The sequence below is a fragment of the Cyprinus carpio genome, chromosome A3 (assembly GCF_018340385.1).
Source record: "Cyprinus carpio isolate SPL01 chromosome A3, ASM1834038v1, whole genome shotgun sequence".
NCBI lineage: Eukaryota > Metazoa > Chordata > Actinopteri > Cypriniformes > Cyprinidae > Cyprinus > Cyprinus carpio.
Genome location: NC_056574.1, coordinates 26,596,408 through 26,614,624, shown reverse-complemented (window position 1 = coordinate 26,614,624; position 18,217 = coordinate 26,596,408). Strand labels below are relative to the sequence as shown.

At 36.2% G+C, this 18,217-nt stretch overlaps 2 protein-coding genes across 6 annotated transcripts; one reads left to right on the top strand and one right to left on the bottom strand.

Annotated features, from left to right (window-relative positions):
* Nucleotides 1–663: 663 nt before the first annotated feature.
* On the top strand, nt 664–2,675 carry LOC109059508 (60S ribosomal protein L19-like). The gene is made up of 6 exons (XM_019076703.2): nt 664–733; nt 1,342–1,448; nt 1,545–1,667; nt 1,843–1,963; nt 2,174–2,284; nt 2,483–2,675. Exons 1-6 carry the CDS (start codon nt 729–731, stop codon nt 2,604–2,606), a joined length of 591 nt encoding a protein of 196 aa, XP_018932248.1. The 5' UTR covers nt 664–728; the 3' UTR covers nt 2,607–2,675.
* A 4-nt stretch (nt 2,676–2,679) lies between these two features.
* On the bottom strand, nt 2,680–6,030 carry bckdhbl (branched chain keto acid dehydrogenase E1 subunit beta, like). 5 transcript variants are annotated; one of them, XR_006155089.1, is made up of 8 exons: nt 5,902–6,030; nt 5,629–5,693; nt 5,466–5,536; nt 5,041–5,367; nt 3,991–4,290; nt 3,630–3,858; nt 3,336–3,420; nt 2,680–3,148 (listed from the first exon to the last, which is right to left on the bottom strand). XR_006155089.1 is itself a non-coding variant. In XM_019076665.2 (8 exons), the coding sequence occupies exons 2-8, from the start codon at nt 5,634–5,636 to the stop codon at nt 3,049–3,051; spliced, it is 1,164 nt and encodes a 387-aa protein (XP_018932210.1). In that variant the 5' UTR covers nt 5,637–5,693; nt 5,902–6,029; the 3' UTR covers nt 2,680–3,048. The 5 variants fall into 5 exon arrangements, 4 of the variants coding, with proteins under 4 accessions (XP_018932210.1, XP_042582758.1, XP_018932217.1 ...); XM_019076665.2 differs by having other exon boundaries at nt 3,630–3,902; nt 5,902–6,029; XM_042726824.1 differs by having other exon boundaries at nt 3,630–3,902; nt 5,041–5,364; nt 5,902–6,029.
* Between the last annotated feature and the right edge of the window lie 12,187 nt (nt 6,031–18,217).

The window sequence follows — 18,217 nt, the reverse complement described above, 5'->3', positions numbered from 1 at the left end:
GACTGTTCTACTGTGTTTAACGGCATAATCGGCACAATGTTGCTCCATACGAACGATAAACCACCACACCCATTGATTCTGTACTATTAAGGAAAATCACAATGTGCCATTTTTAATTGCTGTTTTTATATCTAAAAACGTACCATATTATATGTAGTACATATTATATGTACCATGTTATTGTATGCATATATAGGGAGAGAGAGAGAGAGTATGCGACTTTGACAATTATTTGCACATTTTCTCGCTAATTCTTCTAATACCGCACTTTGCATTATTGTATCACCAATCTATTTGCTTGTCAAATATGAATTCACTACTACAGTACTACAGAATCCACAAGTTCTCATCTTTCAACAGGCAAAACACTGTCCCCGTGTGGTCTTTTCAGTGAAACTGCACGCTAAAACTAGCCTACGAACACCCTACAGTACAGCACCCAGCTGTGTCATTCGTGGACCGTACCATTCCTGTGTTTCGAGGTAGGCATATCATATTCTAAACCCATATTAATACTCTTACGTGATGAAGTTGTAATATAACTGTTTAAAGTACTGTTTACACACCGAATACGTACATTTAACGCCTTTATAACCATCTGCTTTTCTAGTAATCTTACAGTAATTTATTTCTTTTGGAGTAATCGCCCCCCCTCCCCGTAATATAACCGTATAATCGCAAAGTCTCCGACACTGACAACCTCTTTTAACTTCCGCTGAGTAGCAGCCATGAGGTAAATTTTCTTTACACGTGTAATACTCGGTTTTTCTTATGAATCTAACGCTGAAAGATGTTATACGTTGAGGTGGACAATCCTTACACGTTTTAAAACAAATAATTTAACGCCTGAGGACGATTTCTGGTGTAACGTTGCTATTTTGGTAAAATCGCCATGTTGCGTCTTGCGATCTGCAAACAACGTAACGCCTAGATTGTATTACATTGTGCTCAGTAAAGCGATCATAGCAAACGCTTATCATTTTGTGGTACTTTGTTTTAATATACTTATGTTTTACATTACTAAGGTGTATTTTTGTTTATCTGAGTCGGCCAAAGTCCATTTGGTGTGGCGGCTCGAGTAGGCCGGCTAGCAAGCGTGCTCAACATGAACATCAATCATGCCCAGTATAGACTAGGGTCACTTCGACGCTCTGCTTATCCGAAAAGCAAGGCATTTTGGCCTCATCTTTCCATATTTTGCTAGATTTGAGTAAGATGACAGGTCTATATTATAATATTATGTTAATAAAATAGTAGATGCGGGTATGTTGTACTTGTGTAAACAATGCTGTAGCGAGCTTATAAAGAAAAAATGAAAGACTGTCCCCCCTTTTTTTCCAGCATGCTCAGGCTTCAGAAGAGGTTGGCGTCCAGCGTTTTGCGCTGTGGCAAGAAGAAAGTGTGGTTGGACCCAAATGAAACCAATGAGATTGCCAATGCCAATTCTCGTAAGTAATTAGGAGCTCCTTCAATGCTTTTATCTGCATTGGTGCAAACACCGTTTTTGCCACGGAGTAGTAATTTTCTTCCTTTTGATCTTGTAGGGCAGCAGATTCGCAAGCTGGTGAAGGATGGGTTGATCATCAAGAAGCCTGTAACCGTTCACTCTCGTGCTCGATGCCGCAAGAATACACTGGCACGGCGAAAGGGTCGTCACATGGGTGTTGGTGTGTACCAGTTAAATGGCATTTGGTTATTAGTTGCTATTGCCATGACAACAGGAGTCTTGGCAATCCAAAGGAAATTTAAATTAATGGGGGGAAAATCTAGGGCACTAAAAAGTGGTTAATCATACTTGAGCTCTTTTCTGGATGTGATGTGATCGGTTTTGTTTGCATGCAGGTAAGAGAAAGGGTACGGCAAATGCTCGTATGCCTGAGAAGCTGTGCTGGATGAGACGCATGCGTATTCTGCGAAGACTTCTGAGACGTTACAGAGAGGCCAAGAAGATCGACAGGCACATGTGAGCTCTTGTTTTCATTTTAATTGCACAAACTACTCCAAAATTGTTTATTTTTTTTAATGCAGTTATGCTCAATAACCATATAGCAATTTTTTATCTTAATGGCTATTGTGAACATCTTGATTTGGCAAGATCAGTTTTCCTTAATAACAGAATCTGAAAGTGTGGATCCACAAATTAATGAATGTTTAACAATTGTTTCTCCTTCAGGTACCACAGTTTGTATCTGAGGGCCAAGGGTAACGTGTTCAAGAACAAACGTATCCTGATGGAGCACATACACAAGCTCAAGGCAGACAAGGCCCGCAAGAAGCTGTTGTCGTAAGTTATCAAATGACATTACCCAGTGTGCACTGCATCATTACACTGCCTAGCTGCTTCATCGCATTTCATCACGAATCTTTTGAATTGAGAGAAAAATGTGAAAATTTCCATGGCAATTAGCTGTAAATGTGATAAAACATGGTCTTACTCTGCTGTCAAGAACAGTGCTAATCTGTGTGTCCCTTTACCCTGCAGTGATCAGGCGGAGGCTCGTCGCACGAAGACTCGTGAGGCACGTAAACGTCGTGAGGAGAGACTGCAGGCTAAGAAAGAGGAGTTCATTAAAACTCTTTCCAAGGAAGAAGAAACCAAGAAATAAGATTCTCATTTTCCTGCCCCAAATGTTCTTCAGCTCACTTAAGTGATAATAAATACACGCTTTGCCACAGCTCTTTGGTTTCTAGAGTGTTTATGGATGTATATGCATACAGAGGGGTTATTTTGAGGGTCATCAACACAGGTTATGTATTTTTAGATATTATTCTTGTGACACCGTAAAAGGAACAATTTCCAAATAGCACAAGTATTTAACATATTATATCAGTGGCACATTTCACACAGCACATCTTTTAAAAAAAGGTAGGCTCTTTTGAAAATACCAAGAGGTCATGACCGTTTTAAAGAAGTAAAGGGCTAAACCAATCGTTGATGCGTAAGATTTGAAGTGCCTTTTATAAATTTGTGTTAAGCAGATCTCTGAAAATTTCAGTATACATGTGCAATCATTGCTGTTTTGCTGCTTAAGGAAACAATTCGAGTGTTCATGGTGTTTCTATGTTGTTTTCAGCATTCAGTGTCTCTGCTCTCTTTTCCAGTGAGCTGTAGGGCACCTCTGTTAGTTTTTGGTATTTAGCTTTCATCCTGCAGAAACGGAAATACATGGTTATGTCGAAGTGGGCAGTTATCTTTGGGAATGATAAAAAGCATTCAATATTTTTAATGAAAACTAGTAATAGAAACCATACATTGATTTGTAGTGTCAGCACTGTATGATATCATTACAAATATGTAATAAACATCAGTAAACCAATTGATTAAGACTACTTACCAAAAACAAATCACACAGAATGCCAGTGTAATCAATAATGCAATCACCAGGAATTTGATTATCCACCTATATGCATTTCTAAGACCTATGTGGCAGAAGATTTTAAAATCAAGCACTATATTCTATCCTAGACTATAGTAGATCAAGCACTGTACAGTATCAATTAATTAAAAAAGTGAAATGCAAAATGTATTTTACTGCTTGGGCAATATTTAAAACACAGTGCAAAACATTTTTTTCTCATATGTTTTCCTGCTAGGTAATGTTACCTTATTGACATTTAAATCAGCTCACCTTCAATGATGTTGACTGGAAGAGTCATATTTGTCTGACCAAGGTAGTTTCTGCTGACACACATGACAGTGCTGTTACTTGTGAAGTTCACAACAGTCATTGTGAAGGTGCTTCTTACGGTGATGTATGATGCTCTGCCTTTGGTAAAATGGTGTTTGTTTTGTAGCAGAGGCCAGTGAATATCAGGCAAAGGCACTCCTTGACTGACACACACACAAGTGAGCAGATCCTGTAGCAGAGAGCATGCAGAGCTGTTCAGTATCTGAGGATGAGCTGCAAGATACACAATCATGAAACACTATCAGCAAGAGTTATCAAAAGCTTTCCAGTGTAATGAATTATAATGTGAAATATAACTCACAGTGAACCGTCAAAACTGTTTTAGCACTTGCACTCAGATTTTTCCCAAACGTTGCTTCACATGTGATCTCTGCTTGATGATCCTCAGGTACAGGCGTATAAAGGAGCCGTTCAGAAAACCCTGAATATTCTTGCATTTCTTTTTTAGATTTTTGCATTAATAGTGGTTTTGAGTTGAACCCTTTCCAGGTTATCTTTGGATCAATACCAGGGCAGTGCTTTGAAAGGCTACAGTTTAAAAAAGTCTCCTTTCCAGCTAAAAGGTTCTTGGAGTAAGTGCTTGGAGTCAGCTCCACTTTCGCTAGAGAAAATAAAGACATAAAAAGTTTAAAACATAACATGTAATCATGTAAACAACACGAAATATGCAAAATTGAGGCAACACACTGCAGGTGATTAGGGATTTCAATTTTAGATATCATCGTGTTTTCCCCAGCTGATTAATCATATCACTTAAAGACAACTGTTTTATATTGCAAGGTTTCTGAAATGTTACATTTGTTAACATTTGCATGTTAATTAAATATGCACACTTTTGCATTGATATCAAAAAGTAATCTGAAAATTGGATAAAGCCAGATTCAAAATTCTTGTTTCACATTAGAGTTAAATGTTTTTACAGAGGGGCCATTGGAAATGTGTTATCACTCCAATCTAAAAAACACTGTACACAACCATACACCATATTTTAAGGGATACATTATTATATAAATCAGGTTAATGTTATTTGAACAAAACCTCTGTGTCTTGCCTTCAAACTGAATTCGAAATACCAATAAAATACCCATAGAATAACTTAAAAATGTAATAATAATAATACATGACATAATAATTTAATATACTGAAATACAAATGCCTAAGAGTTTTTATGCAATCAAGTCAGATGAATTAAATATATTTAATAAAATATAACAATAAAAATTGCTGTGGCACTGTCAGTGCTGTCATGGCAATATTTCAAATATCAAAACAATGAAAAGCTCTGTTAGGCTACCATAATTATCAAGGAAAGAATATTCATTTCCTTTTTCTTCAGTTTCCACTTACATACCAACACATGAGACCACTTGAACCCTATCAGGAAAAATGTGTCTTTCGTTCGCTCCCCATTCTAACATGAACCCGTACTCCTCAGGTGTGTCCCATACGTTCCGCAAAACAACGCTGCATTCTGATTCCGTGGAAATCATCGGTCTCATCAGTCCACGGTTGTTCTGCACCTCGGCTGGGCTCAGGGGGAACTCGGGACTGCGTCTGAACCAGACCTGTCTGCCGGAGAGCGCTCTCATTGGCGCAGTAAACGCACAGGGGATCCAGGCGCGTCCTCCCTCAGTGGCGATAAACTTTTCTGTCAGTCGTAATCCGAAGTCATAATCTTCTAAATACGATACTTAGCGTTAAAATGGTTTCAAATGGACACAGTTCGTTAGTTAAAACATTAAAAAAGAGCAAAGGCATGACTTGTTTTGGTCTCACCCCCTGGCGCTAGGCATCCATTACATAACCCAGTCATGAACAGGACCCAAAGCAGAGCAGACAGCAACTTCCTGGAATGTTTTGTGCGAACAGTGTCAACAGATTTCACACAGACTAAACACTGGCTTAAAAAGTTGAGGAATGACAAAAAAAATATACCCACCTTTTCATAATTTTTGTGTTGTCCTCGATCTCTATGAATAGCTAGGCTTGCTTGTGTTGTCTAACCTACTTGTTTGAAATAAAAAAATCGTTTTAGAAACCAGTTCCTCATAATAACAAGGCTTGTGAGATCATGTCCTGTGTCGCATACTTTACTAAGCTTGCACTAAACCAATGATTTCGTAAGCGTAAGAAACACCCCAAAAACAATTTAACGCCATCATGCATGCAGCAGCAATATACACAAGCTTATTCCTGACAACGAAAAACTGACCCTTCTAAATCTTCAATCTCAGCCTGTCTCTAGAACCTCAGACAAAAACGAGTTATGATTGAACTGGAGCTGCGTAGCGTTTGCGGTGCATCAGGAGCGGCGCGTCTATTTTTTGCTGCGCTGCACGCGCTGAATTAAAGTAACAGCGCGGTAAAAATGAACATGGATTGACACAGAAATGTAGTAATTTCACAATAAATTGATATAATTATAGTCTACCGTGTTTCACAGTCAACACGAAGCTTTAGCTAGGTTTAAAACAAGGAAAAGTGCACTTTTAGATAAACAAGGCAACATAAAAGATGCACTTGTGGAGGTAGAAAAACTAAGTTCTTTAAGACCCACGGGATTGCTTGTAATATAGATTTAAATGCAAAAGAAAAGGCAAAAGAGTGTCAATAGAGACACCTTTCAACTACTGATGATTCACATGTAGGCCTACTTTAAGTCCACTAATAACACTTTATAACAGTAGCCTATACCATTTTATAGCATTTATTAACCTAAGTTAATATTTATTTAGAAATATAGCCTACTATTATTCATGCTTAAATAACATTCGCTCCTAGGCAAAATTAGATTAATTTATACAGTTTTCAATATTGATAAAATGTTACGTATATAGTAACATCAACCTAGATTTATGAATGCAGTAAAAGTTCTTTATACCAGAATGCATTAACTAATCTTAACAAATTTTATTTTAATTTAAACTGTCACCAGGTCAGTTAATTATTTAATTCCACAGAATTAAATAAACTATAACTTTCGTGAACACAAGTACTAATGCCTAATAAGCAGATATATGTGGTCTTGATTCTATGAGCAATGTAATTTTGGGCAGTGTTTGATGTTTGTCTCCATCTTGTGGTTCTTTTTTATTGTTACAGAAACACCACTTTTTTTTTTTTTTTTTTTAAACCTAACACATTATAGCATGGTGGTAACTTTCAACAGACCACATTTATTTCCCCTTCTGTGCAGCTGCCTGATTTGGGTGTGATTTTTAATGCTCAGTTGACTTAATTCTCATTTTAAAAACATAACAAAACAAAAGTAGCTTTTTACCATCTCTGAATCATTGCTCGTATTAGACTCTTTCTCTCTAACGTTAGGCCTGATGCAGAGAGGCTTATCCATGCCTTTATCACATCGAGGCTTGATTATTGTAGTCTAATTCTCTTTTTGTGGGTCTACCAGGAAGTTCTATCAAGTACGGAAGTTTACGGAAGTTTTAAGCATATTGTAATATACTTACACAATATATTATTCTGTATGTTTTCTAATATACTGTTATATCTTGAAAAAAATTTCTTTAAAAAAATTACAAGACTAACTTTTTGAAAGCCACGTGGCACACATGTAGCCTAATATTAGTTTACATAATTAGTTTTTAATTCTACATTTGAGTTTAAATGACAACATGCTGCTTTAAGTCAAACATACCAGAAGAATAAGATAATTTAACCCTCTCATCATAAATGTGTATTTCATTTGTTCCCCATTTTAACATGAGCCTGTACTCTTCGATTCTTTTGTGCCCACTGAATGATGCTGCATTCATTTTCAGGGGAAAGTAGTGGCCACATCAGTTTGTCCTTTTCTCTCCACCATTGGTAGATCTTTTGGGCAGAAGACACTCACTGGAGTAGTAAATGGGGGTCTGGGCACATCCTGCTGCGGCAGTGATGAGGTAATTTTCCAGTCACCATTCAGTCATAATCACCTGCATAAAACAGTTACCATAGCAAAACAGAAGGATGCAACTGAAGCTTCATGATTATTGAATCATGGTTTCTCATGGATCTAATAATATCTCTCTGTGTTTTAGCATGAGCACCAACATGTTCAGTTCTCCAAAATCATTCTTGGACTGTCCCTCATCTTGTACTTCCTCTATTACTGTAGAAACACAAAAACAAAAATATTGAACTCTGCTTGGTGATTCTCAGAGATGGGCGCATAAATGAGCCATTCTGTGTATATACAATAATTATAAATTTTCAATGGGTATTTGAAAAGTAAATATTGTTTGGAGCCAAGCCCCTTCCACATTGTTTTTAGATCACTACAGAGGGAGAGACCTGGAAGTCTTCAAGATACTGTATAAAACCTACTTTCTGGCTACAAGGACCTCAGTGTTTAGACTTGTTCACTTCTGCAGTGACAAAAATAAAAATTTTGTGTGGGTTCTTATGCAGTTTTGTCAGATAATGTTAAATTAAGCTCAGTGGTTCTCTGTGTGCAACAACAGACACAGCGTAAGATAAAATGACTCTTATGAGTTCTTAACTGACTTCCTCAATTGTTAGTCTGTTTTAACCCATCCAAAGTGCACACACACAGCAGTGAACACACACACACCGTGAACACACACCCGGAGCAGTGGAATGAAGCGGGAACCAGTAATGTAATGTACAGCATTTTTGTAATTTTGTGACAATTGCATCATTTTGATTACTGATTGGTTTCGTATGACAAATAAAATATACATGTTTACGACAAAAGTTTGTTTCTCTAAATTAATAATTGTATTCTGTAATAAATAATGGCATTTAGATATTTTATTGGGATTTTTTACATTTTAGATTTGTCTCCTAAATGTCTAATTTTTGAAGGGAATGGCTTCCTCATCACCCCCCAAGCCCCCCCCCCGCGCATTATTTAGTCTGAAATATGTGCAAAAACTCTTTCTTGCAAAATCATTTGTGAGGTTTGGGTGATTTGAAATAAGTGGATTCAATAGAAAATACGTTACTGTGCACGTAAACCATGTGGCAGAATGTTTTGCAGATGCATCTTGTTACATAATATCAGTTTACATAGTAGCCTAAAGACTGCTCGATCTCCCCGTCTGCAGTGAGGCACCCATTATTTGATCCAGTCCACAGGTGTAGAACAAAGATCAAAACCAGCCATGTCTTGTGCCGAACAGCTGCTAACTTAATCCTGTAGTATTTCATTTTAAGAACGGATTATGAGATTTTGTACTTAATAAGGAATTCCACAGAGAAAATATTTGTGCTGTATTTTTTGTGTCGATCTTGATCTCCCCACACAAAACTTCCTTTGATTCTTAATGCTATATTACAGTTCAATGTACTCATGCATTTGCTTTTTAAAGAAGAGCTTCAGAGAGCAGTAAATAAATAACTGGGCTTGTGGGTTTGTGTCAGGTCCAGTAGGCCTGCTACAGTAAATTAATTATGTGAGTTAGAAACACATCTTTCTGTTAAAAATTCAAATGCTGAATAGACAGAGTTATTTACAGTTTTTTTCAGTCGCTAACAAGCGTTTGTCCAAGCAGTTGTCACATTTTCAAAACTCTAAACACAATTAGCACAGCATCGGTCTTTTGTGGCCATACCATTCACACATTTCATGTCGTTTTCACACAATATGCAGTCAGTGAACACATTTCCACAATGCTTACATTTTCTTAACAGACAAGACATACCTCCCAACAAAATTATGGACTGTTTTTGTAGTATTTACGAATGTTAACACACAACATCCCACAATAGCAAAAACAATATTCCAAACCTTAGATACAGTATAAAAACCTCTGCTTCTGCAATGATATCAGTTCAAAAACAATATATCTCAGCTGATAATAAACAAACAATTGAACAATTGACACACAGCTGATTTATGTTGGGTAAATTGGGCCAACCACAGCTGATTCCAGTCTGGCTTAGACTCAGGGGCAGGGGTTATATTTTTCTATTATATTGAGACTTATACAGTAAAAGGAGGACTTTTTGGAAACAGAAACAGAAAAAGACAAACACTGTAATGTCTGGACGAGGAAGAGTATGAGCAAGGGGCCCAGGGAGAAGAGCAGGCCCAGTGAGAGATGCAGTGAGAGGTGCAGGAGCAGTGAGAGATGCAGTGAGAGATGCAGGAGCAGTGAGAGATGCAGGAGCAGTGAGAGATGCAGTGAGAGGTGCAGGAGCAGTGAGAGGTGCAGGAGCAGTGAGAGATGCAGGAGCAGTGAGAGATGCAGTGAGAGGTGCAGGAGCAGTGAGAGATGCAGTGAGAGGTGCAGGAGCAGTGAGAGGTGCAGGATCAGTGAGAGATGCAGTGAGAGGTGCAGGAGCAGTGAGAGGTGCAGTGAGAGGTGCAGGAGCAGTGAGAGGTGCAGGAGCAGTGAGAGATGCAGTGAGAGGTGCAGGAGCAGGAGCAGTGAGAGATGCAGTGAGAGGTGCAGGAGCAGTGAGAGGTGCAGGATCAGTGAGAGATGCAGTGAGAGGTGCAGGAGCAGTGAGAGGTGCAGGATCAGTGAGAGATGCAGTGAGAGGTGCAGGAGCAGTGAGATATGCAGTGAGAGGTGCAGTAAGAGGTGCAGGTGCAGTGAGAGATGCAGTGAGAGGTGCTGGAGCAGTGAGATATGCAGTGAGAGGTGCTGGTGCAGTGAGAGATGCAGTGAGAGGTGCAGGTGCAGTGAGAGGTGCAGTGAGAGGTGCAGGAGCAGTGAGATATGCAGTGAGAGGTGCAGTAAGAGGTGCAGGTGCAGTGAGAGATGCAGTGAGAGGTGCTGGAGCAGTGAGAGGTGCAGTAAGAGGTGCAGGTGCAGTGAGAGATGCAGTGAGAGGTGCAGGTGCAGTGAGAGATGCAGTGAGAGGTGCAGGTGCAGTGAGAGGTGCAGTGAGAGGTGCTGGAGCAGTGAGAGGTGCAGTGAGAGGTGCAGGAGCAGTGAGAGGTGCAGTAAGAGGTGCAGGTGCAGTGAGAGGAGCAGGGCCAGGGAGACGAGCAGGCCCAAGGAGAGGGTAAGGTAGACCATGTATTCATTGACCATGTAATCAACCTCTGTCTTTCACTAAGAGAGGCTGGTGAAAGAGTGCAGCCCAATTTGAGGCGGTCAACAGTTGCCTCCATTATATGCATCTTTCAACAAACCAACAGGTAAGTATTGCATTTTACGTGGATTGTTTCTATTCTCACTTGACATGTCAATAATGTCATACAGTAATGCATATGTAGAATTTTTTGTCCCTCTAAAGAATGCAACGTCTTCCACTCTCTGGGGGAAGAGGAAAGCTCCTCAATAATGATCAAGAGCTTGCCACTGTAGAAATGGTTGTTGCAAATAATGCAATAAAACTGCATGAAATTAAAACTAGAATTGTGTAGGACCATGAGATATTTGACAATATCGATAGCATCAGCCTCACAACCATTACGCGGACATTGTCCAAACACAGAGTGCGGATGAAGCAGCTCTACACTGTTCCCTTTGAGAGGAACAGTGAGAGAGTTAAGGAGCTACGACGACAATATTTCCTTTCTCAATGATCTCCACCAGCACCTGGTTCCAGAGCAGGATCAGGAGGGTGAAAACATGAGGACCTTTGTAATTACCTGGGACAATGTGGCTTTCCATCATTCGCAAGCAGTAACAACATGGTTTGAAGTCCACCCAAGACTGTTAAGTGTCTTCCTTCCACCCTATTCACCTTTCCTCAACCCCACAGAGGAGTTCTTTTCTTCATGGAGGTAAAAGGTTTATGACCATCAGCCACATGACCAGATGTCCCTCCTTGAAGCCATGGATGCTGGCTGCAGGGACATCACAGTTCATGATTTCTAAGGGGGAATCCGACATACCAAGCGGTTTTATCCCAGGTGCATAATATCAGATGTGATGTTGATGAAAACATGTGGCCTAACCCTGAAGATCGCAGACATTAGATACAGTAATTTTGTGCTTTTTTAGTTCCCCCCCTTTTTATCTGGGCTTTTTGCTGTTGTATTTTTTTTTCTCAGAATGCTCTTGTATGTTTCATGGATATTTTGTTCACTGTAAGCAATACTGTAAACCTTTTTCTGTTCTATCATACTGTGTTTCTACTGTACCTCCTGTAGTAAACAGTAAAGGAAAAAAAAAACTGATTTGCTTTTTACTGGAATACTTTTGAATGTGAACATTACTGTACATGTGGACATACAGTTCCCAACCAAGAAATTTAGTGTAAAAATGGTGGATTGCATGTTTTTGCATGCAAATACCTGTAAAACTGAAACATAAAAGTCTATGCAGTTTTTGTAATGTCAATAATAGCCAGTATTTTGAAACCTGGTGTACTTTGATTGACTGCATGTACCTTGTGAAGTGAAAACAAGTGTTATTCTTTGACAGAATAATTTCATTTTGAGTCAGATTTCCAGTATTTTGGTAAAGTTAGTGTGTGCAGAGAAAGATGTGTTCTGTTTTGAAATGAAGAGTTAGTATATATTTAACAAAATGTGTTTTTTGAGAAGAAAATTATCCATTTGGCCAATTGTGTTTTGTAGGTGTGAGTCTGTGTTAAGAGTTTAGAAAAAGTATCTGAAGAATGGATAAGTGCTTGTTAGCGATTGAAAAAAATCAATGAAATATTTATTTTTTCATTTTAAATCAAACAAAACAAAACCCCCCAAAGATCCTCAGAGATGTCTGACCAGGGCTGCGTTTCTAAAAAACACCATGAGATCAGTTAATCATAGAGGCCACTGGTGACAAAGGATCTATGATCTACTTAGGCTTATGATGCTTTTGGGAAAGCAGCCCTGGACTTGATTCACAGGATTAGACAGTGGACAGTACAACCAGTATTATTTGCTCACAAGCTTGTTAAATGGCTGACATTTTTTTAAAATTGCTGTAAGCATCCAGGGCATCAGGAATTCATGAAGGTTGGCAGGAGTATACTTGAATTCCGCAATATGAGGCTACTGCAAAAAAAAAGCAGCAACTTGTCATGTCATGCAGCTTGATTGTGTTTTGGAGATCACACTTTCTTTTGCAAACTGATAAAGTTTATTCATCCATATGAAACTATAATGATTATTTTTTTGCAGCATCTTGCCAAGTACAAGTCATTATTCTGACCCATTTACACAGACTTCAGTTTATGAGCATTCATGTGTCATTCCCACTGATATTAACAGTTGATCTCTGAGAAATTACTGAAACCAAAAAGAAACTGATAGAAATGGAATGGAGTAGAAATGGAATGTTAGAAATGGAATGGAATGTTATTTAAAGTGATGGAAACAGATAAAAATAAAAGATTTCTTATCCCGTGGTTCCCTCTAGTGGACAACATTAGTAATCCTTCGGTCATTTTGAGTTGGCAAAAACTTATTTTTTCTCCGATCTCCTCTTAAACCACTTGACTGATTCTCATGAACTTGACTGATTCTCACAAACATTTATCAGAAGAATTTTACTTAGTCAAACCGTTAACAAGATATAAGCCAATTCATTTTGTAGCCATGGCTCCATACACTAAACTATATTAAACTATATTTCCTAAACCATTTGATGAATCCAAATTCTTTTGCTAACTTTTTGTCAACAGGGTCTCTAGATGATACATACAAAATTGGGCATTAATTGGACAAATTGTCTAGAAGGAGTTTGGAAAAAAAAAAGGTTTATTAAACAGCTCAAAATGGTGGAATAATTATATGCATAGCAAAAAATCCAAGATATACGTTTTGTTCAGCTTGAGTCTGAGAATCAGGGAAATTTATTTTTGATTCATTTTTTGATTGTAACCAGTATGGTTGTGGAGATATGAGCAAAAATGTAAAAGTACTTCTTATAGCACCACCTATGGTCCGATTAGGGTGTGTGTGTGTGCATCTGAGTAGTGGGGGAGATATGGGACCATCCTGCCATATTTGGTGTTTCCAAATTTGACTTCATGTTTTGGCTGGCCAGAAGAAGAAAAAGAAGAAGAAGAAGAAGAAGAAGAAGAAGAAGAAAATCAGTACAAATACGAGACGGTTCCAGAACCTTCAGTGCTTGGACCCCTAATAATTTTTATTTATTTTTCAGGACTTCCATCCTGTGATGAAATTTATACTTTTGCATTTTAAAAGATAAAACATTATGTGAATAAATGACTTGACTGTAGCTCTGCGCATCATCCTCAATATAAGTATCTGTCAATAATACACAAGTTATATACAGTACAGACCAAAAGTTTGGAAACATTACTATTTTTAATGTTTTTGAAAAAATCTCTTCTGCTCATCAAGCCTGCATTTATTTGATCAAAAATACAGAAAAAACAGTAATATTGTGAAATATTATTACAACTTAAAATAAAAGTTTTCTATTTGAATATACTTTAAAAAAAATAATTTATTCCTGTGATGCAAAGCTGAATTTTCAGCATCATTACTCCAGCCTTCAGTGTCACATGTAACATCCAGTCTATCACATGATCATTTAGAAATCATTCTAATATTCTGATTTATTATGAGTGTTGGAAACAGTTCTGCTGTCTAATATATTTGATGAATAAAAGGTTAAAAAGAACTGCATTTATTCAAAATAAAAAGAAAATTCTAATAACATATATTCTAATAATATATTTTCCTTTACTATCACTTTTTATCAATTTAACACATCCTTGCTGAATAAAAGTATTGATTTTTATTTAAAAAAAAAGAAAGAAAAAAAAATTACTGACCCCAAATTACTGACCAGTAGTGTATATTGTTATTACAAAATATTTATATTTTAAAAACATAGCTTTTTTTTTTTTTTTTTTTTTTATTCATCAAAGTATCCTAAAAAATTATCACATGTTCTGAAAAAATATTAAGCAGCAGAACTGTTTCCAACTTTGATAATGGATCATCATATTAGAATGATTTCTAAAGGATCATGTGATAATGATCCTAAAAATTGAGCTTTGCATCACAGAAATAAATGATGATTTAAAGTATAATAAATTTAAAAACAATTATTTTAAATTGTAATAATATATCACAATATTACTTTTTTTCAGTATTTTTGATCAAATAAATGCAGGCTTGATGAGCAGAAGAAACTTCTTTCAAAAACATTAAAAATAGTAATGTTTCCAAACTTTTGGTCTGTACTGTATATAAATGTATATTTATATATATATATATATATATATATATATAGAAAGAGATAGAGAGAGAGAGAGAGAGAGAGAGAGAGAGAGAGAGAGAAAGAGAGAGAATATGTATTTTTTATTATTATTTACTATTACTATTGTTTGCTTTACTTTTAGTATTGCCCCTGGTTTATTTAAGATCCAATTAATCTATCTAGTCTGAATTGTACATCCCAATTTATAGAAAAAAAACAAATTCATACATTATGAAATGTCTATGTAGAAATAAATTAACATTGATATTAACCTTGATTAATAAATAGAATTATACTAATATTCAATATAGTTTCATGATACTGTTAACCAATGATAATGTTAACCAATTTAATCTTAAACCAAAGTTTCAACAGTTCATTCTTTTAGAATAATATTAGGAATTATTTAAGATATAGACAGTCTCTCTTATTTTCTGTGTTTACTAATAGATTCCTAAAATGCATACACATATAGAATCTCAAGTCATGGTATTTCGTCATGCTGGTATTTTTACTTTGTTTGCCATTGTTTATACATGGAAATTATTTTTCCATGTACCGCTAAAAATAGAAGATTTTCCCAGCAATCTGGATAAACGGAACAGTCAGTTCCTGATGTTTGTCTCTATCCTGTTTCATAGTTATGTACAAAAAGTACATATATTTTCATATGCAGTTTAAATGTTTTAGATATGAGAATTTTGGAATTATTGAGAACAACTTCACTATGGCACCTTTAAGGCAACACAAGTTCTCAATTCCTTGCATTATAACAAAAACATGTTTGAAAGGAATTTGTATACATAATCAACATGCACATATTGGCTGTCAAACAACATAATCAAAGTCTGAAGCTATTTGGGTTTATTCAGAAAAAGATTCGGACACATACTCGTAAATGAATAAATATTAATAACTAATATTAATGTTATAAATAATGTTAATTTTCTTACACAGACTGATTGTTTCACTTCATAAGACCTCAGTGTATGTATAAATGTATGACATAAAACACTACGCTGCCTCTTTTTGCTAAATGTCAGTTTTAATGAGCAATAATAGCCATTAAACATGTATAAGTATCAAATATAAGAGGCTTATATAGTTGGAAATAAAGACAAAAGCTTACTATTCAGGCAAATGTATGCTACATCAGTGCTGCACGACAGTAAAGATAAATTATGAAGACTTTTATGAAGACTATTTGAAATCATATCAGAGAGACGAGCAATTAAGAGAATGATAAGTGTGTTTTAATCTCATATCAATGGATCTCAAAGGTTTAAATCTGGCTGACATATTTCCTAATAAAGTGACTATTAGGGTTCTGAGTGTCATGTTAACTTTGGATTCAGCATCTCTGTTGTAGAAATGTTGGGCCTTTTCTAATCTGACGTTCAGTGTAACACAGAATATTGTATAGTGACGACAGACAAGTGGATAAAAACGAATGCTCATGCAAAGCTTGATGAGGATTTAGTCCAAGCTTTGAAAGTTAAACTAAGATCAGTCAAAGTCTCATGCATATTTATGCAAATTATAATACATATGATATTCAAAAACACCACTCAAAACCACTGATTAATTATTTTTCCTTTCAAAGACCTTGTGATAAAACAAATCCCACAGTGTCTGAATTGCAAGCCCTCAGATGCAGAAAATGCGACAAGTTGTACTCAAAGAAAAATGATCCTCCACTTGCCATTTGCAGGCTTAACCTTGTAAAAGCACTTTATTCACTTCTTTGCTTTATTGTTTTTCAGTAACTACTTTGTGCAAAAAATTGTGCATTATGCATTTTTATTCAGTAATGGAATATTCATAGTGTACTTTGCAGTTATACAGGTATAACAGAAATGTTATAAAGTAGTTCTGTTATAGCATTTCACAGACCTTTATTTTTATTAAAATTTATTTATGATAATTATTTTGGTCAAGAGTTTGTATATGTTGTTGTACTTTTTAAATGTACTTAAGGAATGCATTGTTGAAATTTACACAGGATATACATGAAAGTTTTCTAGATTTGAAAGTATGTGTCAGGATTCTGGAATGTTTTTCCCATGTGCATGTTCTCCCTCGTGTTGATCATTCATTGCTCCCAGGTGTGTCTAGTTAATTACCCCATATATTTAAGTTTGAGTCTGCGCTGTCTGTCTTTGTCTGAGATTGTACGTCAACCCTTGTGCTACCTGTGTTCCTGCCTACCCTGTGTTATACCTTGGATTTTGATTAAATTGTTTTAAATGGTAAATGCATTGGTTATGCATTTCTAATGATGCTATTGAAAATGTTCTAGAAGCACATTAGTGATTCTTAAAATATAATCTAACTGTACTTCAAAAAGTATAAAAGTATCTTTGACTAATATTTAAATTAGTTTGATGATCTGAAACATTAAAGTGTGGAAAACATGCAAAAAAGTAAGAAATCAGGAAGGGGGCCAACAATTTTTCACACCACTGTGTGTGTGTGTGTGTGAGTGTCTGTAGGTGTGTGTGTGTGTGTGTATATAAATATATATATATATATATATATATATATATATATATATATATATATATATATATATATATATATATATATATATATATAATTTTTTTTTTTTTCTATTTTAAATCCAGCAAAACCTTCTCTAAAACCTCAACACCCTCATACTGGATAACTGACCTGATTCATCGGATTGGGCAGTGGATCTACACTTTGGTTGTTTAAGTCACGTCAGACCACATCGGTGACCCCAGTACAATCAGTATTATTTAAGTATGAGCTTCTTAGAATAATACTGACAAGACCAGACAATGAACAGAGAGAAACATAGGGCTTATATAGGGGATGATTACTGAAACAATATATATAGTATGTTCAGATTACATTCATACTACACACATTTAAACTATATATAGAGTACTTTTTAATGGTTGCAAAGTAATTACTTATTCAAAAAGTTGTACTTAGAAAGTATATGATTTCGGAGACACCCAAGGTCTTTATCCGCTGGAATGTGATTACAGTTCTGTGTTTACATTTGTGTCTAAACTGAACTAATCCTGCATATGTTTTGAAAATTCCAATGGCAGAGTGGAAAAAAACGAGTATTTCCACTCTGCCATTGGAATTTTCAATTGTAAACTGCTTGTACATTCTGTTTAGTTCTCAGCTTCTCACATGGCTCTGCATCTGATAAACATCCTTCAGGCATCAAGGTCAAAGAAGCATTCTGTTTAATCACCATTCATCTTTATGCAACCAAAGCAACACTTTTATTGTAGTTTAATTCAAGAGCATATCAGCAGCAAACAGCTTGGAAAGACTATTATGTGTGTGGTCAAGCAGATAACAAATTCAAAGCACATAAAATATTTACTGATCACACTCTTAGATGAAGTTTGTCATGTCACACTGCTTAAAATATCAACT